General features: G+C 44.4%; 1 protein-coding gene across 2 annotated transcripts in view; it reads right to left on the bottom strand.

Annotated features, from left to right (window-relative positions):
* Positions 1-11,371: 11,371 nt before the first annotated feature.
* piwil1 (piwi-like RNA-mediated gene silencing 1) overlaps positions 11,372-23,012 on the bottom strand; it is a 76,044-nt gene continuing 64,403 nt past the window's right edge. For both annotated transcript variants that reach the window (XM_072516735.1, XM_072516826.1), the window contains exons 17-21: positions 22,839-22,909; positions 17,885-18,035; positions 17,678-17,803; positions 17,434-17,581; positions 11,372-14,955 (exon numbers count right to left, since the gene is read on the bottom strand). In XM_072516735.1, coding sequence (XP_072372836.1) covers positions 14,839-14,955; positions 17,434-17,581; positions 17,678-17,803; positions 17,885-18,035; positions 22,839-22,909 — 613 coding nt within the window. In that variant the 3' untranslated portion in view covers positions 11,372-14,838. The remainder of the gene's footprint in view (positions 14,956-17,433; positions 17,582-17,677; positions 17,804-17,884; positions 18,036-22,838; positions 22,910-23,012) is intronic.

Genomic DNA, 23,012 nt, shown 5'->3' with positions numbered 1-23,012 from the left:
CCAACTCCAAATCGTCTATGTAAATTGTGAACAACTGCAGGCGCAACACTGATCCTTGAGGGACCCCACTAGTTACAGGTTGCCAACCAGAGAAACACCCATTTATCCCCACTCTCTGCTTTCTGTTAGTTAACCAATCCTCTACCCATGCTACCACTTTACCCTCAATGCCATGCATCTTTAGTTTATGCAGCAACCTTTTGTGTGGCACCTTGTCAAAAGCTTTCTGGAAATCCAGATATACCACATCCATTGGCTCCCCGTTATCTACTGCACTGGTAGCGTCCTCAAAAAATTCTACCAAATTAGTCAGACACAACCTACCCTTTGTGAACCCATGCTGCGTCTGCCCAATGGGGCAATTTCCCTCCAGGTGCCCCGCTATTTCCTCCTTAATGATAGATTCCAACACTTTCCCTACAACCGAAGTTAAGCTTACCGGCCTATAATTACCCGCTTTCTGCCGACCTCCTTTTTTAAACAGTGGTGTCACGTTTGCTACTTTCCAATCCTCTGGGACCACCCCAGAGTCTAGTGAATTTTGATAAATTATCACTAGTGCGTTTACAATTTCCCTAGCCATCTCTTTTAACACTCTGGGATGCATCCCATCAGGGCCAGGAGACTTGTCTACCTTTAGCCCCATTAGCTTGCCCAATACTGCCTCCTTAGTGATTACAATCATCTCAAGGTCCTCACCTATCATATCCTTATTTCCATCAGTCACTGGCATGTTATTTGTGTCCTCCACTGTGAAGACTGACCCAAAAAACCTGTTCAGCTCCTCAGCCATTTCCCCATCTCCTATTATTAAATCTCCTTTCTCATCTTCCAAAGGACCAATATTTACCTTAGCCACTCTTTTTTGTCTTATATATTTGTAGAAGCTTTTACTATCTGCTTTTATGTTCTGAGCCAGTTTACTTTCATAGTCTACCTTACTCTTCTTTATGGCTTTTTTTTTGATGAATGAAAAATGAAATGAAAATCGCTTATTGTCACAAGTAGGCTTCAAATGAAGTTACTGTGAAAAGCCCCTAGTCGCCACATTCCGGCGCCTGTTTGGGGAGGCTGGTACGGGAATTGAACCGTGCTGCTGGCCTGCCTTTGTCTGCTTTCAAGCCAGCGATTTAGCCCTGTGCTAAACCAGCCCCTTCAGGGGTAATGGGAAGAAGGCAGGAGAAAATTATCAGCCATGATTGAATGGCGGAGCGGACTCGATGGGCCGAGTGGCTTAATTCTGCTCCTATGTCCTATACTCCTATGGGGTATTCGTGGACATCTTCAACCTCTCTTTACAACAATCTGAGGTCCCTACCTGCTTCAAGAAGACGACCATCATCCCTGTCCCAAAGAAAAGCCAAGCAGCGTGCCTGAATGACTATCGTCCAGTGGCTCTGGCATCCATCATCATGAAGTGCTTCGAAATGTTAGTCATGGCACGAATCAACTCCAGCCTCCCGGATTGCCTTGATCCACTACAGTTCGCCTACCACTGCAACAGGTCCACAGCAGACGCCATCTCCATGGCCCTGCACTCTACCCTGGAACACCTAGATAACAAAGACACCTATGTCAGACTCCTATTTATCAACTACAGCTCAGCCTTCAACACCATCATTCCTACAAAACTCATCTCCAAACTCCGTGGCCTTGGACTCGGCTCCTCCCCCTGCGACTGGTTCCTGAACTTTCTCACCCACAGGCCACAATCAGTAAGGATAGGCAACAACACCTCCTCCACGATCATCCTCAACACCGGTGCCCCACGAGGCTGTGTCCTCAGCCCCCTACTATACTCCTTATACACCTATGACCGTGTGGCCAAATTCCCCTCCAACTCAATTTTCAAATTCGCTGATGACACCACCGTAGTGGGTCGGATTTCAAACAATGACGAGACAGAGTACAGGAATGAGATAGAGAATCTGGTGCGATGACAATAATCTCTTCCCCAATGTCAACAAAACGAAGGAGATTGTCATCGACTTCAGGAAGCGTAGTGGAGAACATGCCCCTGTCTATATCAATGGGAACAAAGTAGAAAGGGTCGAGAGCTTCAAGTTTTTAGGTGTCCAGATCACCAACAATCTGTCCTGGTCCCCCCCCCCCATGCCGACACTATAGTTAAGAAAGCCCACCAATGACTCTACTTTCTCAGAAGGCTAAGGAAATTTGACAAGTCACCTACGACCCTCACCAACTTTTACAGATGCACCATAGAAAGCATTCTTTCTGGTTGTATCACAGCTTGGTATGGAGCCTGCTCTGCCCAAGATCGCAGGAAACTACAAAAGGTCGTGAATGTAGCCCAGTCCATCACGCAAACCAGCCTCCCATCCATTGACTCTGTCTATAATTCCCGCTGCCTCGGAAAGGCCGCCAGCATAATTAAGGACCCCACGCACCCCGGACATACTCTCTTCCACCTTCTTCCGTCAGGAAAAGGATGCCAAAGTTTGAGGTCACGTACCAACTGACTCAAGAACAGCTTCTTCCCTACTGCCATCAGACTTTTGAATGGACCTACCTCGTACTAAGTTGACCTTTTCTCTACACCTTGCTATAACTGTAACATTATATTCTGCAGTCTCTCCTTCCTTCCCTATGTACGGTATGCATTGTTTGTACAGGATGCAAGAAACAATACTTTTCACTGTGTACTAATACATGTGACAATAAATCAAATCAAATGTCTTATGGGGAAGCTGAATTATCCAACTCTTTCCAATATTGATAACAAACTACAAGAAGTATATCAAAGCAGGTGACCAAAAGCTTTGTCAAAGAGGAGCATGTTGAAAGGAGTGGCTGAGAGACAGAGGGACTTACAGGGCTTCGGGCCTATGCAGGCGAGGGCACAACTGTAAATGGTAGCAACTAACATCGCAGACAGGCAAGAGGTCAGAGTGGGGGCACAGACATCTTGGAGAATTGTAGGTCTGGAGGAGATTGCAGTAGGGGGGGGGGGGGGGGGGGGGTTGGGGGAGGATAAAGACCCTTGAGGGATTTGAAATCAAGGATGAGAAATTTAAATGAAGCTTTTCCTGACCCGCTCCGGTCGTCGATGGGTCAGGCTTGATGGGTGAACAGAGAGCTTGAACACAAGCAGCACTGAGGTTTATGAAGGGTGCAAACTAGGAAGCCGGCCAGAAGATCCATTGTAAGAGTCAAGGCTAGCGGTAAGAGGCATAGATGGGTGATTCAGTTGCTGAGCTGCGGGTGCGGCTGAGGTAAGCAGTGTTATGACGGTGGAAGTAGGTTGTCTTTGTGACGGAGAGCATATGGTGTCAGAAGCTCAGTTCAGGGGGCCACGGTAACGACATGTTCCAGTGAAAGGGGTGGAGTTTGTGGCACTCTTTAGTCATCAATTTAGTCATCCTTAATTGGAGGAACATTTTGCTCAACAAATACAGATGTCAGACAAGCCCCATGTCAAAGCAAAGGCAATGGAGAAGTGGAGAGGAGTTGATGAGGTGAGCGACATTCCAGATCAGATAAGGTTAGATGAACTTATATGGTTACATGGACTTCAGTAAAGCCTTTGACAAGGTGCCTCATGGAAGACTGGTACAAAAGGTGAAGTCACACGGGATCAGAGGCGAGGTGGTAAGATGGATTCAGAACTGGCTCGGTCACAGAAGGCAAAGGGTAGCAGGATGTTTTTCTGAATGGAAGGTTGTGACTAGTGGTGTTCCACAGGGATCAGTGCTGGGGCCTCTGTTGTTTGTGGTGTAGATAAACGATTTCTAGGAAAATGTAGCCGGTCTGATTAGTAAGTTCGCGGATGACACCGAGGTTGGTGGAGTGGCAGATAGTGTTGAGGATTGTCAGAGGATACAGGAGGACATAGATAGGTTAGAGATTTGGGCAGAGAAATGGCAAATGGTGTTTAATCCGGAAAAATGTGAGGTAATGCATTTTGGTAGGTCTGACATAGAGGGGAAATATACCGTAATATAGAAAGTCAGAGAGATCTGGGCGTGCAGGTCCACAGATCTTTGAAAGTGGCAACACAAGTGGACAAGGTCGTCAAGAAGGCATACGGAATGCTTGCCTTCATTGGACGGGGCATCGAGTATAAAAATGGGCAAGTCATGCTGTAGTTGTATAAAACCTTGGTAAGGCCGCACTTGGAATATTGCGCACAACTCTGGTCGCCACACTACCAGAAGGATGGAGCCTTTGGAGAGAGTGCAGAGGAGGTTTACCAGGATGTTGCCTGGTATGGAGGGTGTTAGCTATGCGGAGAGGCTGAATAGACTCAGACTGTTTTCATTAGGAAGATGGAAGTTGAGGGATAACCTGATAGAGGTCTACAAGATTATGAAGGGTATGGATAGAGTGGATGGGCAGGCACTCTTTCCCAGGGTGGAGGGGTCAGTCACCAGGGGGCATTGGACAATAGAACATTGCAGAAGGAGGCCATTCGGCCCATTGAGTCTGCACCAACCCACTTAAGGCCTCACTTCCACCCTATCCCCGTAACCCAATAACCCCTCCGAACCTTTTTGGACACTAAGGGCAATTGAGCATGACCAATCCGCCTAACCTGTACAGGCTGTTTAGCACAGGGCTAAATCGCTGGCTTTGAAAGCAGACCAAGGCAGGCCAGCAGCATGGGTCGATTCCCGTAACAGCCTCCCTGAACAGGCGCCATGTGGCGACTAGGGGCTTTTCACAGTAACTTCATTTGAAGCCTACTTGTGACAATAAGCGATTTTCATTCTTTGGACTGTGGGAGGGAACTGGAGCACCCGGAGGAAACCCACATAGACACGGGGGAGAACGTGTAGACTCCGCACAGACAGTGACCCAGCAGGGAATCGAACCTGGGACCCTGGTTCTGTGAAGCCCAAGTGCTATCCACTTGTGCAACCATAGGTTTAAGGGCTGTGGGGCACCGTTTAGAGGAGATGTGTGAGGTGGGGTTTTTACACAGAGGGTGGTGAGTACCTGGAACGCGTTGCCAGAGGAGGTTGTGGAAGCAGATACATTAACGGTGTTCAAAAGGCATCTTGACAAACACATGGATAGGACGGGTATAGAGGGATACGGCACAAGGAAGTGCTGAGGGTTTTGGCCAAGGTTGGTATCATGACTGGTACAGGCTTGGAGGGCCGAAGGGCCTGTGCTGTATTGTTTGGAAGGGGTTTGTATGGAACATATAGTGCTGCAATTTTATCTAAACTATTCAGCCCATCATGACTGCACTGATTCTCCAAATGAGTATTCTCACCCTGCACAAATAATCTTATGCCCTCTTCACTGTCTCAGTGAAACTACCTCGGGAAAAGGTTTTTCTCACATCGCATATACTGATTTTGCAAATCTATTGGAATCTGTCCTCTTATTCTGGATCCTTTTACGAGCAGGAAGTTCCTCTCCGTCTACTTTGTCCAGATGATTTTGAGCATCTCTCTCAAATCTCCTCCTCCCCTTTGCTCCAAAGAGAACAATCCCAACTTTAAAAAAAAAATGTGTTCATGGGCTGTGGGTGTCGCTGGCTGTGCCAGCATTTATTGCCCATCCCTGAGGGCATTTAAGGGTCTGGAGTCACATGTAGGCCAGACCAGGTAAGGGCAGCAGATTTCCTTCCCTAAAGGACATTAGTGAACCAGATGGGTTTTTAAGACAATCGGCAATGGTTTCATGGTCTTCTAATGAACACAAATTTCACCAACAGCCCTGGTGGGATTTGAACCCGGATCCCCAGAACATTATCCCAGTGACATCACTACGCCACCCCATCGTCATAACGATGCTTCTCATTCCTGGAACCATTGGGTACCGCCTCCAATGTGTTCACCTCCTTCCTGTGGCATGTTGCTGCAGGGGCTGGTTTAGCACAGCGGGCTTGTAATGCAGAACAAGGCCAGCAGCGCGGGTTCAATTCCCGTACCAGCCTCCCCGAACAGGCGGCGGAATGTGGCGACTAGGGGCTTTTCACAGTAACTTCATTGAAGTCTACTTGTGACAATAAGCAATTTTCATTTCATTTCTTGGCTGTAGAGGTTGGGTCGTTATGGTCAAGGCTGAGATAGATTTTTAATCAGGAAGGGAATCAAGGGTTATGGGGATAAGGCAGGAAAGTGGAGTTGAAGATTGTAACAGATCAGCCATGATGTTATGGAATGGCACAGCAGGCAGGATGGGCCGAATGGCTTACTTCTTCTCCTATGTCGCATGGTCCTAAAACGGTTCATCGTATTCCTGGTGTGGTCCAACTATTACAATTAGTACAGTATAAGCCTTGTATTTTTATACTCCATTGCATGAAGTAAAGGCCAACATTCCAGTTGCCATCCCAATTACTTGTACTTGCGTGCTGGTACAAGGACCCCCAAATCACTCTGTGCTGAAACATTCCCCATTTAAACAATATGTGCATTTTCCTACATTATATTCCATCTGCCACGTTTATCCCACTCAACCGATCTATATTCCTCTGCAGACCGCCATCCTGATCACTTGCCTTCCCACCTATTGGCAATAGTGCATTCACTTCCCTCGTCCAAGTAACTTAATATATATTGTAAATAATTTCAGCCACAGCAAGTCTATCCTGCTCATTACTACCTCCGATTTTAATAAATTTGTCATGCATTAGTTCCCCTTCATGAAGCTATGCTGATTCTGCTTGATTATATTATGTATTCTTAAATACTCTGCTCTTATATCCTTTAGAAGACATGTGAAGCTAACTGGCAATAGTTACCAGAGTGTCTCCTTTTTAATTAAAGATGTTACATTGGCAGTTTTCTGGGACTTCTCCAGACTAAGGATTTTTGGAAGATTTGTACCAGTGCATCCAAAACCTCTGTAGTTACTTCCTTAAATATCCTAGGATGCAATCCATCAGGTGCAGTGGATTTAACTGCCTTTAGCCCCATTAGTTACCCTAGCACATTTTTGCGAGTAATTGTTATTCCTTTTTTATATATTTAAAGTTTACTGTCCGTCTGTTTTTATATCGTTTGCTAGCTTTCCCGGTTTAACTTCTCCCTTTTTTTTGTTGGCTTTTAAAATTTTCCCAATCCTCTGTATATTTTTTCTTTTGAAATGAAATGAAAATTGCTTACTGTCACAAGTCGGCTTCAAACGAAGTTACTGTGAAAAGCTCCTAGTCGCCACATTCCACCGCCTGTTCGGGGAGGCTGGTACGGGAATTGAACCGTGCTGCTGGCCTGCTTTCAAAACCAGCGATTTAGCCCAGTGTGCTAAACCAGCCCCGTTATTAACCATTATATAAACCATTAGTTTAATAACTTTCTTGGTTAACCAGGATTGATTTACCTCCTTCCTAGAATCCTTCTTCCTTACTGGATACATATTTGCTGGAAGTCATGAACTATTTTCAGAAACATCGGTCATTGCTGATCAACCATATTTTCTGCTAAACTTCTTTCCTAGTCCACTCCAGCCAACCTTGCCCTCATTCCTTTCCCAGTCCACTCCAGCCAACTCTGCCCTCATTCCTTTCCCAGTCCACTCCAGCCAACTCTGCCCTAATTCCTTTCCTAGTCCACTCCAGCCAACCTTGCCCTCATTCCTTTCCCAGTCCACTCCAGCCAACTCTGCCCTAATTCCTTTCCCAGTCCACTCCAGCCAACTCTGCCCTCATTCCTTTGCAATTTTAGTTAAGCAGCTGTTTCTGACTGAAGATTCTCACACACAAATAGAGGGCTATATTCAACCATGTTATGGTCACAATTTCCTAGGGGGATCCTTTACTCAAACCAGCCTCATTACACATTCCAAGGTCTAAAATAGCCTGATCCCTGGTTGGATTCACATCTTATTCGAGGAATCCTTCCTTTTGGCTACATCTGCTAATTTGATTTTCCCAATCCACAAGATTAAAATCACCCATGATTAATGTACTGCATTTTTTACATGCCTTCATTATCTCCTGATTTATTCTGACAGTATAACTACTGTTAGGTCTATAAACTACTCCCACCAGTGCCATTTCCCCCATATTATTTCTTAGCTCCACCCATATGGATTCTACATCTTCTGATCCAAAATCAGCCATGATCTGAAAGGGCTCAGTGCTGAATTGCTGACTTCTTCTCCCAATTCCTATCATTTCTCATTATTGTACTTATTCCATCTCCTACTAACAAAGCTACCCCACCACACGACACGGTCCTTATGAAAAGTCTAAGAACCCTGAATAGTTTCCGCTTCGTCACCATGGCCTGGGTAGCATTTGCTTCCTTGATAATGGCATTAGCAAAGCATTAATTTAGAACCTTCGCTATGGTCCTGCCTCCATGCATAAATCCCTTTTGGTCCCTCATCATCCCTACTCCTCCTTTTACCACCTTTTTACTATTTAAATGCCATTTGAAGTCTTTAGGATTGCCCTTTATGTTGGCTCAGTCTTTTCTCATGATTAGCGTAAACAGAACCTGTATTAGGATTAAAAGTGTAATAAACCAAAACGGTGTACAAAAAGGATATAGAAGCAATGGAAAGTGCAAAATGATTTACACAGGAACACAAAACTGAGAGTGTGCAACCATCAAAGATTAAACAGGCAGAGGTTCTTCTAAATTGAAGCAAGCCAGAAGGTGATCCGATAGAAGGTATTAATAGAGCGCTGGGTAGATTGTAATAACAACCTGGTTCATACCATAAGTGCAGGGTCACATATCCCCCAGCTACCAGGGTTGGACTGCGTAGTATCAAATCTTATAAACACGAGTGAAACACACACCCTGGTGCAACCTCAAGAAGTTAGACTGGTGCATAATTTGCAAACTGAATGTTAGAAACATGAAAGGAGAGGTCACACTGTTGGGAGTCTTCTATAGGCCTCCAAATAGTTCTAGGGATGTAGAGGAAAGGATGGCGAGGATGATCCTGGATAAGAGCGAAAGTAACAGGGTAGTTATTATGGAAGACTTTAACTTTCCAAATATTGACTGGAAAAGATATAGTTCGAGTACATTAGATGGGTCGTTTTTTGTACAGTGTGTGCAGGAGGGTTTCCTGACACAATATGTTGACAGGCCAAGAGGCGAGGCCACGTTGGATTTGGTTTTGGGTAATGAACCAGGCCAGGTGTTGGATTTGGAGGTAGGAGAGCACTTTGGGGACAGTGACCACAATTCGGTGACGTTTACGTTAATGATGGAAAGGGATAAGTATACACCACAGGGCAAGAGTTATAGCTGGGGGAAGGGCAATTATGATGCCATTAGACGTGACTTGGGGGGGGGGGGGGGGGGAGATAAGGTGGAGAAGTAGGCTGCAAGTGTTGGGCACACTGGATAAGTGGAGCTTGTTCAAGGATCAGCTACTGCGTGTTCTTGATAAGTATGTACCGGTCAGGCAGGGAGGAAGGCGTCGAGCGAGGGAACCGTGGTTTACCAAAGAAATGGAATCTCTTGTTAAGAGGAAGGAGGAGGCCTATGTGAAGATGAGGTGTGAAGTTTCAGTTGGGGCGATGGATAGTTACAAGGTAGCGAGGAAGGATCTAAAGAGAGAGCTAAGACGAGCAAGGAGGGGACATGAGAAGTATTTGGCAGGTAGGATCAAGGAAAACCCAAAAACTTTCTATAGGTATGTCAGGAATAAGCGAATGACTAGGGAAAGAGTAGGACCAGTCAAGGACAGGGATGGGAAGTTGTGTGTGGAGTCTGAAGAGATAGGCGAGATACTAAATGAATATTTTTCGTCAGTATTCACTCAGGAAAAAGATAATGTTGTGGAGGAGAATGCTGAGACCCAGGCTAATAGAAGATGGCATTGAGGTACGTAGGGAAGAGTTGTTGGCAATTCTGGACAGGCTGAAAATAGGTAAGTCCCCGGGTCCTGATGGGATTTATCCTAGGATTCTCTGGGAGGCCAGGGAAGAGATTGCTGGACCTTTGGCTTTGATTTTTATGTCATCATTGGCTACAGGAATAGTGCCAGAGGACTGGAGGATAGCAAATGTGGTCCCTTTGTTCAAAAAGGGGAGCAGAGACAACCCCGGCAACTATAGACCGGTGAGCCTCATGTCTGTAGTGGGTAAAGTCTTGGAGGGCATTATAAGAGACAAGATTTATAATCATCTAGATAGGAATATGATCAGGGATAGTCAGCATGGCTTTGTGAAGGGTAGGTCATGCCTCACAAACCTTATCGAGTTCTTTGAGGTGACTGAACAGGTAGACGAGGGTAGAGCAGTTGATGTGGTGTATGTGGATTTCAGCAAAGCGTTTGATAAGGTTCCCCACGGTAGGCTATTGCAGAAAATACGGAGGCTGCGGATGGAGGGTGATTTAGAGATGTGGATCAGAAATTGGCTAGCTGAAAGAAGACAGAGGGTGGTGGTTGATGGGAAATGTTCAGAATGGAGTTCTGTTACAAGTGGAGTACCACAAGGATCTGTTCTGGGGCCGTTGCTGTTTGTCATTTTTATCAATGACCTAGAGGAAGGCGCAGAAGGGTGGGTGAGTAAATTTGCAGACGATACTAAAGTCGGTGGTGTTGTCGATAATGTGGAAGGATGTAGCAGGTTACAGAGGGATATAGATAAGCTGCAGAGCTGGGCTGAGAGGTGGCAAATGGAGTTTAATGTAGAGAAGTGTGAGGTGATTCACTTTGGAAGGAATAACAGGAATGCAGAATATTTGGCTGATGGTAAAGTTCTTGGAAGTGTGGATGAGCAGAGGGATCTAGGTGTCCATGTACATAGATCCCTGAAAGTTGCCACCCAGGTTGATAGGGTTGTGAAGAAGGCCTATGGAGTGTTGGCCTTTATTGGTAGAGGGATTGAGTTCCGGAGTCAGGAGGTCATGTTGCAGCTGTACAGAACTCTGGTACGGCCGCATTTGGAGTATTGCATACAGTTTTGGTCACCGCATTATAGGAAGGACGTGGAGGCTTTGGAGCGGGTGCAGAGATTTACCAGGATGTTGCCTGGTATGGAGGGAAAATCTTATGAGGAAAGGCTGATGGACTTGAGGTTGTTTTCGTTGGAGAAGGTTAAGAGGAGACTTAATAGAGGCATACAAAATGATCAGAGGGTTGGATAGGGTGGACAGTGAGAGCCTTCTCCCGCGGATGGAAATGGCTGGCACGAGGGGACATAGCTTTAAACTGAGGTGTAATAGATATAGGACAGAGGTCAGAGGTAGGTTATTTACGCAAAGAGTAGTGAGGCCGTGGAATGCCCTACCTGCTACAGTAGTGAACTTGCCAACATTGAGGGCATTTAAAAGTTTATTGGATAAACATATGGATGATAATGGCATAGTGTAGATTAGAAGGCTTTTGTTTTGGTGCAACATCGTGGGCCGAAGGGCCTGTACTGCGCTGTATTGTTCTATGTTCTATGAATGCACATGTGAAGAAGCAGCAACCTTCACTTCACAACCTTCCAATGTTTTTATTTTGAACCAGCTATGAACTGATCCAATGCAGAAATATACAAATACAAGTAGGGTTACAGCTGCATAAACCAACAATTGAACATGGATCAAAATCCTGGAATTCCCTAACAGCACAGTGGGTGTACCTACACCACGGACTGCAGCGATTCAAGGCAGCTCACCACCACCTACTGACATTAGAGATGTGCCAGTCTTAGCTTAACCACATCCCATGAAGGAATTTAAAAAATGAAGACCATTTTGGTTGACCACCGTTACACATTTGGTATATTCATTCCAGCAGGAAACAGGACCCACCACGTTAAAGGCATCAGTCGTGCTCAGTGTTATGGAACTGACATGTCTTGGTGAAAGGATACGCACAGGAACAGGTGGTTCCCTCACAAACCACGTGCACAGAAAATTGATCACTCAAACTGATTTGCAGACCAGGTCTTCTGCGAACTGTTTCACCAAGTGAAATAAAACCAATACATCATCCAGGAGGCAGTAAGCACATTTCAACTCACCCAAAGTGCAACTCATCCTCAAAGGGAATTTAGTAATATTCATGACATGACTTATGCTGTTGACTGGCTGGTGTTTAAAACTTGTGTAGTTCAAAGCTGTACTGCACAGGAATTAACAAAAATAATGTAATCAAATAAATGTCCATTAATTGTTTATGAAATCAGCATTCAGGTCTCAGCAAACTGAGTTCTATTTTATCTGCATTAGGTCACAGCAGGTTCTTGTACACTGCAACCTTTATTGTGCATGTTGCTTACTGAGCCAGTCCTCCAGTTATTTCCCAACCGCTGACTTCAGTCACACTACTGAACATTTCTGCAAATTAATAAAATCACCTAACTAAAAAGAAAAGTAACCATTCTGGCTGAAGATTTGAAGCTCCTAATTTGCTACTGTGCAATACAGAGAATTAACAGAATTAACAATTTTGTCCATGTAACTCTCGTAACATTAACAAAAATATTTAGTTTACAACAATCCTGTCACATACCCACATTTCTCCAAAAACTAAAAATTGTAATCCAGAACAATTCAATGGTCCAAAACTTGCAATAGTCAAAAAGGAATCATTGCAAAATGTATACTTCAAATAACTAAATCATAGCTTTAACTATTACAGAAAGCAATATCCAATACAGGACGGTGGTTCAGTTAGTCTGCAAAATGGTTCAGAAATGTACTTTACACAGGAAAAATTCAAATTTATTCACAAGTAGTTTGTTCAACTGATGCCCACTTGGACAAGATACATAGAATCCCTACTGCAGAAGGAGGCCATTCAGCCCATCGAGTCTGTGCCGGTCCTTGGAAAGAGCACCCTACTTAAGCCCACGTCTCCACCCTATCCCCGTAACCCAACTTAACCTTTTGGTCACTAAGGGCAATTTCAGCATGGCCAATCCACCTAACCTACACATCTTTGGACTGTGGGAGGAAAGCGGAGCACCCGGAGGAAACCCACGCAGACACGGGGACAAAGTGCAACGCTACACAGTGTGGAGGCTGGAATTGAACCCTGGTCCCTGGAGCTGTGAGGGAGCAGTGTTAACCACACTACCATCCTTAAATTCAGCTGATTCCGGTAGTTAGCAAAATGCTAAAATGAACCTGACATAGCCCAGGCTCGACATCCAGAACCCACTCCCACCCCCAAAACAAAATTTGATTAAGATCCATACGCTTGGGTGCAATGCACTACATTATGGAGTGATGGGAACAGGGATCCTTACCCACAATCCCAACTCTACATCAGCTGCATCACTGTGGGTGGAAGGATACGGTCCCCTTGGTTGCAATTTGAATATATTATGCCAGAAAGAAAATAACCTGGGGGAAACAATGCGTTTATACCTCCAGTCCAACCTTGGAAAAAAACCATTTGATTTGATCCATAATTAACCCTGGATGACAATTGCAAAGCTGCCGCCGGCTGATCAGAACAAGGTGCTGCTGTGTACGGTCCAGATTAGATGGTCTAGTCTGTGTATGCTCTTGCTGTAATCAGCACCAACAGCTTCAGCAGCCCTCTAGTGGGGAATCGGAAATTCTCCCTCGATTCTCCTCTATATGATCCGGTGAGCACCAGGACCAGGCTCAGCTGCATGATTTCATGATCAAATATTCTGTAAATGTTCACCATCCATGATCACAGAAGAACTGCCACAGGTGAGAAACTAGAAGAGCCCAGGTGTCTGGGGAACATTCTGAAAGGATCATGAAATAAAAATCGCTTATTGTCACAAGTAGGCTTCAAATGAAGTTATTGTGAAAAGTCCCCATCATAAGTATATTCTGGGGCAAACTGCAGTTTACCTTGAGCAGTAAGTTGGTAAACAGTAGAGAAAGTGATCTAACTAATAGAGCGGATACACTAATCTTCAAATTGGAGAGAATGCTAGTAGAAAAGAGCATATAAAGTAAATGAGATTCTGCGTTCTACACATGGGGCAGTGTATATAAAGCTAGCATTACTGAACATATGCAAGCCATTACTTGCAACATAATAGGTACTGTTTGTATAATGGGGCACTGCGTTAGAGGGAGGTGAAGGTGATACACTAGATTTGTATTAGGAATGGGTCAGAATCCTGGAACTCCCTAGCTAACAGCTTGTTAACTAGGACAATAAATGCCAGCACAGGATGCCCACATCCAGTGAATAGAAAAAGAATGTGAGGTCATATCTATAAAGACAAATTTAGAAATTTGAGTTCTACTCCTCCAATGGTATTCCTTATCTGAAACAATGAATCCATAATTAGCTTTCAAAAGAAAAATCAACAAAACGAAGTAGTTCTAGGCATAGGGTCAAAACAAAAAAGGACAACGTGGATGGATGCTTTGTAGAAAATAGATATAGATGAAGGCCAAACGGCCAGCTCTCCTGGTATAGAATTCGATGGTTGTAGCTCTGATAAGCCAGAAGTTACAATTTGAGGGTTATTAGAAGACGGAATGCAGTGACGAGGCACACTTAGTACGGAATGGGGTACACATTGGAAAAATTAAATTAAAAAGGATACTGGGAAAGGGGATTATAGAGCAGGCAGTCTTAATCGAACTAGTATCAGAAGCACACTGGACAGGGCTGACAATATGTCTATGACTCGAGGTTGCTTTAATTCGGAGAACATAAAACTTTTTTTGTAAATCCAAAGTTTGCTGCCGGCGTGTGGGGGAATTGGCATGCAAAACCTGAGCAACCTTTGCCTCGAATTCTGTGGTTGTAGAAAACAGAAGATTAAAAAAAGTTGCAAAAGAGTGAAAAAAAAAGTCAAAATCCAGATGGAATGAATGTACAAATAGGTCTGGTTTTCCATTTATAGATGTGTGCCCAAGCACTTGAAATTTGCCCTCGTCGAAAAAATATATCCTTGGTAAATGCCAGTTTATAAGGTTGCTTTGAGCAGTAGCCATGGCAGAAAATCATGATGTGTGTTCACAGGTAATAAAGTCGGTCTGCCAATGCCAGACTGGGCTCTCGATGAATACTTTGCCCCACCAGGAATGCTAGCTTGTGGGCATACTGGCAGGGGGCTGGTACACGGATGACACCCTGCAAAAAGACAGAACAAGATCAATTTACAAAGACTTTATGCATTTGCGAGCAGAAAACCTCCAGGTTAATTTTAGCATTTAAATATATTAATTTTGTTTTGTGGATAAAATGCAATTATTCCTTCTGAACTGCAACATACCCTCTTCAATTAACACCTGAAGCTTATTGAGGGTGCTAGGCCTTTTCTCATTAGAACGGAGAAGGATGAGGGGCGACTTGATAGAGGTTTATAAGATGATCAGGGGAATAGATAGAGTAGACAGAGACTTTTTCCCCAGGTGGAACACACCATTACAAGGGGACATAAATTTAAGGTGAAAGGTGAAAGATATAGGAGGGATATCAGAGGTTGGTTCTTTACCCAGAGAGTAGTGGGGGCATGGAACGCACTGCCTGTGGAAGTAGTTGAGTCGGAAACATTAGGGACCTTCAAGCAGCTATTGGATAGGTACATGGATTACGGTAAAATGATATAGTGTAGATTTATTTGTTCTTAAGGGCAGCACGGTAGCATTGTGGATAGCACAATTGCTTCACAGCTCCATGGTCCCAGGTTCGATTCCGGCTTGGGTCATTGTCTGTGCGGAGTCTGCACGTCCTCCCAGTGTCTGCGTGGGTTTCCTCCGGGTGCTCCGGTTTCCTCCCACAGTCCAAAGATGTGCGGGTTAGGTGAATTGGCCAATGATAAATTCCCCTTAATGTCCAAATTGCCCTTGGTGTTGGGTGGAGTTGTTGAGTTTGGGTGTGGTGCTCTTTCCAAGAGCCGGTGCAGACTCGGGGGGCCGAATGGCCTCCTTCTGCACTGTGAATTCAATGATAATCTATGATTAATCTAGGACAAAGGTTCGGCACAACATCGTGGGCCGAAGGGCCTGTTCTGTGCTGTATTTTCTATGTTCTATGTTCTATGTATGAAGCAAGAGAAAACAATGCACTGTTTCTTTAAAGCAAAGGGAAGCAGAAATATAATAAACTTCTGAAACCATTGTGCAAAAAACATGTCAAACATGATTCCAATGCATCAGACTTGGATTTTCTATTTGACAATGCTCCCCAATGAGATTCATTCAGCCAAACTTCATTCACATAAATCAGTTTAGCCCATCTTAGCATCATGCCATAGTTTGGGCCTCCACTTTACCTAGTATAATATTTGGAGCAGTAAATAAACTCACAACCTTAATTCATTTTTTATTAAATTCTCAATTGCACCCTCTCAACTCCCCCAAATTAGTTTGAAATAGGAATGATTTAACATCCATACATTTGAGTTTGAAGGTGAATTTCTCCCTCCCCATTTCCTCTTGCACTTCAAACAATCTTGCTGCTCTTCCCAGTAACCTCCAGATACATATAGAATTGGAATATATATTTCCCAACAAATGCCAACGAACAATATTTTAAGTGGCAGTCATGCAGTTTAGTTAGATGAATCCAAATGATTGAGAGCAAACAGGGGCTGCATTTGAGGTGCCCCCACTGGGTGTGTTTCTGTCAGGTGGATGGGTGAACATGTAATAGGGCAGGTGCCCACCATTAGCATCTGAGCTCACCAGCATAACATAGGGTGACCGAATGTTATAATGATGTCACAAGTAAGGTTACATTAACACTACAATGAAGTTACTGTGAAAATCCCCTAGTCACCACACTCCGGCGCCTGTTCGGGTACACAGAGGGAGAATTCAGAATGTCCAATTCACCGAACAGCACGTCTTTCAGGACTTGTGGGAGGAAACCGGAGCACCCGGAGTAAACCTACGCAGACACGGGGAGAACGTGCAGACTCCGCACAGACAGTGACCTAAGCCGGGAATTGATCCCAAGTCCCTGGCGCTGTGAAGCAACAGTGCAAACCATTGTGCTACCTGTCAAGTCATAAATAAATAATCATGGGTCAATTGGGCTGGTTACCAAGTCAACTGACCCAAGCTGCCCATGCCTCAAAACAGGACACTCGAGCAGGAGTGGGCAGCCTAATTTTTTAAATAAATGTTTCAAAGGGCAAGGGAGGTGTTCTTTTCAGGGAGTTGTGCTGCCCCGTTTGGGGGGCAGCTCCCTTAAGATAGCCCCACCACCTCTGCTCCATTAAATTCTGCCTCTATGGCCCCCTCCCCAAACTGTCCAAACCTGCCCGACCCCAGACTAACCTGATTCCACGATCCATGGGCCACCTTCTTCCTGGTTGCACTTCGGGAAGCACCCACTAATGTGCTCTTGGCACTGTCAGAACTGATGGAGCTGCTCCTGAGGGCAGGATTTCCACCTCATTGTAAGGTCTTCCACCTCAGTTGAGGGCAGAAGTCATACACTGCCCTAATTTAGCCCACCCACTTATGATTCAGGGTGGGCTGGTGTGGAGTAGGTTGGCTCCACACTGATTTTAACAATGTAGGGCTACTTATAAACATTGGAACATTCAAATCGCCAGCCTGATTATCTTTAGCAAATAAAGAGAGAGATCAGTTCACTCACCGGCCAGTTGTAATACATGTGGCATAGCTTGTAGGTTAGCCGCTGCATGTAATCTGGTTTCAAGTTGCTGCTGTCATACACTACATTATAGTGCGTTGGTGTAACTGTACCAACTTTCACTGACTGGCTGACTATATAGAAGTCGTACCTGACTCATAAAAACAAAGCATACATTTAAGAGTCTGATTTTTATTTGCAACAACTGATCAACTGAAATCCTTGAACCTTAAAAACTATACTTCACCATTCTGGTCTTGTGACGTCTGTATCAATGACTGTGCCAGGAGGTGGGTTCTGTAATCTTCCGCCAGATTGTGAAAAAAACCTTGCATTGACACGCTTCTTTACAACAATCACCGATAGCTTTGGACTGAAAAAGAAACATTTGCTATTTGTGCCAAAAAAAAAAAAAACCGTAATGGTCAGGCATTTGAAAATTTGCATAACTCACTTGTAGTCAGTCAGATATTTCAAACAATCTAGCAGTTGTGGAACCTCGTAATTTACAACAGTGTCCAGTTGCCCATCACCAACTCCATCGCGATACACGATGATACGACCAGGGAGGCATTTGTTGTATGCATGCCACGTCTTCAAAGCAGCTGAGGAAATCAAAATTTAGCAAAGTAAATAATGTTACTTAAGAACAGAAAACATCCCTTAGGATAATAAATGTACAACCTACATCCGTATCCTTTTATTATGAACTAGGCTCAAAACTGATTAAACTTTTAAAAATTCTACACCGCTTACTAGTAGAGAATCCAGACATTTGCATTCCGGCGATCTTCAAGCTGGTGTCCAAAGGTTTTTTGATGTCCAGATGTGTTTCATTTTAGATCCGGCTTCATTCATTTATCTTGTATTTTAATTATTTAATTGTACACAACCATCACTGGCAGTAGGCTATTTAATTGTCCATTCCTAATTGTCCTCGAGAAGGTGGTTGTGAGCTGCCTTCTTGAATAATGGGGTGTAGGTACACCCACAGTGCTGTTAGGCAGGGAGTTCCAGGATTTTAACCTAACGAGGTGAAGGAACGGTGATATATTTCCAAGTCCTGATGGTGTATGGTTGGAGTGGAACTTGCAGGCGGTGGTGTTTATATGTGACTGCTGCCCTTCTCCTCCTCAGTGGCAGAGGTTACCGGTTTGGAAGGTGCTGTTGAAAACGCCTTGATGAGTTGCTGCAATGCACGTTGTAGATGGCACACACTGCTGCTACTATAGGTCAGTGATGGAGAAAGAGAACGTTTAAGGTGGTAGATGGGGTGCCAAGCAAGCAGGCTGCTTAATACCTGGGATGGTATTAAGCTTCTTGAGTTGTTGGAACGACACTCATCCAGGTAAGTATGCTGTCACACTCCTGACTTGCATCTTGGTAGATGGTGTACAGGCTTCAGGGAATCAGGAGGCAAGTTATTCACCACAGAATTCCCAGCCTCTTAGAACATAAGAACTAAGAGCAGGAGTAGGCCACCTGGCCCCTCGAGCCTGCTCCGCCATTCAATGAGATAATGGCTGATCTTTTGCGGACTCAGCTCCACTTTCCGGCCCGAACACCATAACCCTTAATCCCTTTATTCTTCAAAAAACTATCTATCTTTATCTTAAAAACATTTAATGAAGGAGCCTCTACTGCTTCACTGGGCAAGGAATTCCATAGATTCACAACCCTTTGGGTGAAGAAGTTCCTCCTAAACTCAGTCCTAAATCTACTTCCCCTTATTTTGAGGCTATGCCCTCTAGTTCTGCTTTCACCCACCAGTGGAAACAACCTGCCCGCATCTATCCTATCTACTCCCTTCATAATTTTATATGTTTCTATAAGATCCCCCCTCATCCTTCCAAATTCCAACGAGTACAGTCCCAGTCTACTCAACCTCTCCTCGTAATCCAACCCCTTCAGCTCTGGGATTAACCTAGTGAATCTCCTCTGCACACCCTCCAGTGCCAGTATGTCCTTTCTCAAGTAAGGAGACCAAAACTGAACACAATACTCCAGGTGTGGCCTCACTAACACCGTATACAATTTCAGCATAACCTCCCTAGTCTTAAACTCCATCCCTCTAGCAATGAAGGACAAAATTCCATTCACCTTCTTAATCACCTGTTGCACCTGTAAACCAACTTTTTGCGACTCATGCACTAGCACACCCAGGTCTCTCTGCACAGCAGCATGTTTTAATATTTTATTTAAATAATAATCCCTTTTGCTGTTGTTCCTACCAAAATGGATAACCTCACATTTGTCAACATTGTATTCCATCTGCCAGACCCTAGCCCATTCACTTAGCCTATCCAAATCCCTCTGCAGACTTCCAGTATCCTCTGCACTTTTTGCTTTACCACTCATCTTAGTGTCGTCTGCAAACTTGGACACGTTGCCCTTGGTCCCCAACTCCAAATCATCTATGTAAATTGTGAACAATTGTGGGCCCAACACTGATCTCTGAGGGACACCACTAGCTACTGATTGCTAACTAGAGAAACACCCATTAATCCCCACTCTTTGCTTTCTATTAATTAACCAATCCTCTATCCATGCTACTACTTTTCCCTTAATGCCATGCATCTTTATCTTATGCAGCAACCTTTTGTGTGGCACCTCGTCAAAGGCTTTCTGGAAATCCAGATATACCACATCCATTGGCTCCCCGTTATCTACCGCACTGGTAATGTCCTCAAAAAATTCCACTGAATTAGTTAGGCACGACCTGCCCTTTATGAACCCATGCTGCGTCTGCCCAATGGGACAGTTTCCATCCAGATGCCTCGCTATTTCTTCCTTGATGATAGATTCCAGCATCTTCCCTACTACCGAAGTTAAGCTCACTGGCCTATAATTACCTGCTTTCTGCCTACCTCCTTTTTTAAACAGTGGTGTCACGTTTGCTAATTTCCAATCCGCCAGGACCACCCCAGAGTCTAGTGAATTTTGGTAAATTATCACTAGTGCATTTGCAATTTCCCTAGCCATCTCTTTTAGCACTCTGGGATGCATTCCATCAGGGCCAGGAGACTTGTCTCCCTTTAGCCCCATTAGCTTGCCCATCACTACCTCCTTAGTGATAACAATCCTCTCAAGGTCCTCACCTGTCATAGCCTCATTTCCATCAGTCACTGGCATGTTATTTGTGTCTTCCACTGTGACGACCGACCCAAAAAACCTGTTCAGTTCCTCAGCCATTTCCTTATCTCCCATTATTAAATCTCCCTTCTCACCCTCTAAAGGACCAATATTCACTTTAGCCACTCTTTTTTTTGTTTTATATATTTATAGAAACTTTTACATCTGTTTTTATATTCTGAGCAAGTTTACTCTCATAATCTATCATACTCTTCTGTATAGCTTTTTTGGTAGCTTTCTGTTGCCCCCTAAAGATTTCCCAGTCCTCTAGTCTCCCACTAATCTTGACCTGCTCTTGAGTCACAGAATTAATATGACAGGGCCCATTGTCTTTGCAGTACCCAGTGTCTTCAGCCATTTCTTGATATCATGAGGAGTGAATCGAATCGACTGAAAACTGACATCTGTAACGCCGACGACCTCAGGAGGAGGCCGAGATGGACCATTCACTCAGCAACTCTGGCTGAAGATGGTTGTGAATGCTTCAGCTTAGTCTTTTGCACTGATGTGCTGGGCTCACCTATAATGGAGGATGGGGACATTCATGGAGCCTTCTCCTCCAGTTAATTGTTTTAATTTCCCACCACCATTCACGGCTGGGCAGTGTGGCAGGACTTTGATCTGAGCTGTTGATTGTGGGATCACTTAGTCCTGGGTTATAGTTTCACCAGGCTTTGATTTTTAGGCATGCCTGGTGCTGCCCAGATCATGCCCTCCTGCAGCACTCATTGATTTAGCAGGACATCACACATCAGTGAAGCAACATCACTCGCTACGAACGTGCAAGAAAATTTCCCAGAAAGATCTTGTGATCTCTGACACACTTTGCCTGTTCTGTCACCAAGGGGACTGCCCAAGTGCCCAACACTAGTCATGTCATTAAGCAGGGTAAACAGCACAACATATAGGCAGCACGGTGGCAAGCAGTGCTGCTTCACAGCTCCAGGGACCCGGGTTTAACTGGCTGTGTGGAGTTTGCACGTTCTCCCCGTGTCTGCGCGAGTTTCATCTGGGGGTTCCAGTTTTCTCCCACAGCCCAAAGATGTGCAAGGTTAGCTGGATTGCCCATGCTAAATTGCCCCTTAGTGTCCAAAAATGTTAGGTGGGGTTACTGGGAGAGGATGGACGCATGGGGTACTCTTTCCAAGGGCTGGTGCACATTCAAGTGGGCTGAATGGCATCTTTCTCCACTATAAATTCTATATTTCAGTATTCTCAGAAAATCAGGTAACCAAAAAAAACAAATCCCTTTGCTTTGATTCTTTCTTTGGTATAAGATGACAAAAAAAAAAAATTGTTCATCATGGGACAAAGATAGAAAATAAAATATCAGAATTTTAAAAACTGGAATTTATGATGGAGAAATTTAACATTCAACAAATGGATTTGTGTGTTTAACTGCAAATGTACAGAGTCCTGAAGTTGCTATCAGTTTCAGAGTAATGATGGCCACTGCCAATTTCATATTACCATCACAAAATCTGGGTCATAAGATCCTCCAAGCATCATGACACCCAGACATGATCAATAGTGAGCCTATCAAACCAGCAGAGGAGCACATTGCAAGTGATGTCAAAGGGTTCACATCAGAGGGGGGTTCCTGCAGTTGGCATAACTTCAGCAGCGAAGCCATTCCCTGGGAGATTCGGTGATAATCCCACAATTGCTGCACCATGTTAGTTGGGAAATAAAATGGGACTTTTGTTAAATTGTTTCTCGACTTTTAAGAATATGATGAGTCAACATATTCTGGTTGTTTTTACTCCGAATACTAACATGCCAAGCTCACATAAAACCCTGGTCAAAAATCTTAAATCTCAGGCAGCACAGTGGTCAGCAAAGTTGCTTCACAGCTCCAGGGTCCCAAGTTCAATTCCCAGCTTGGGTCACTGTCTGTGCGGAGTCTGCACGCTCGGAGTCTGCGTGGATTTTCTCCGGGTGCTCCAGTTTCCGCCCACGGATGTGCAGGTTAGGTGGATTGGCCATGCTAAATTTCCCTCAGTGTCCAAAAAAGGTTAGGTGGGGTTACAGGGATGGGGTGGAGGTGTGAGCTTAGGTACGGTGCTCTTTCCAAGGGCCAGAGCAGACTCAATGGGCCGAATGCCCTCCTTTTGCACTGTAAATTCTATGATACCTGTAACCACATGCAAATTGTCAACATTAAGAAGGTTGTTTTTAATTCCAATGCATCATGAAATACAAACCACTATTCCTGTATTCATACTTCTGGCTCTTAAGTATACAACAGCTTTCATCCAATTCTGACATGAACCTACCTTGTAAGCAAACCTTTAATCCATCTACAAGTTCTTGTCCACGCTCTTGCAAGATGCAGCGAGAAAACCACCTAGTCACAAAGATCAATGAGTTATTTTTAAATTTGCAGTATAATGCTTCACAGATTTCAACCAGCAGAACTAAGAAAATTACAGCACAAGAACAGGCCCTTC

Source organism: Scyliorhinus torazame, chromosome 1 (genome assembly GCF_047496885.1).
Source record: "Scyliorhinus torazame isolate Kashiwa2021f chromosome 1, sScyTor2.1, whole genome shotgun sequence".
NCBI lineage: Eukaryota > Metazoa > Chordata > Chondrichthyes > Carcharhiniformes > Scyliorhinidae > Scyliorhinus > Scyliorhinus torazame.
This window is presented reverse-complemented; position numbering and strand designations above follow the sequence as displayed.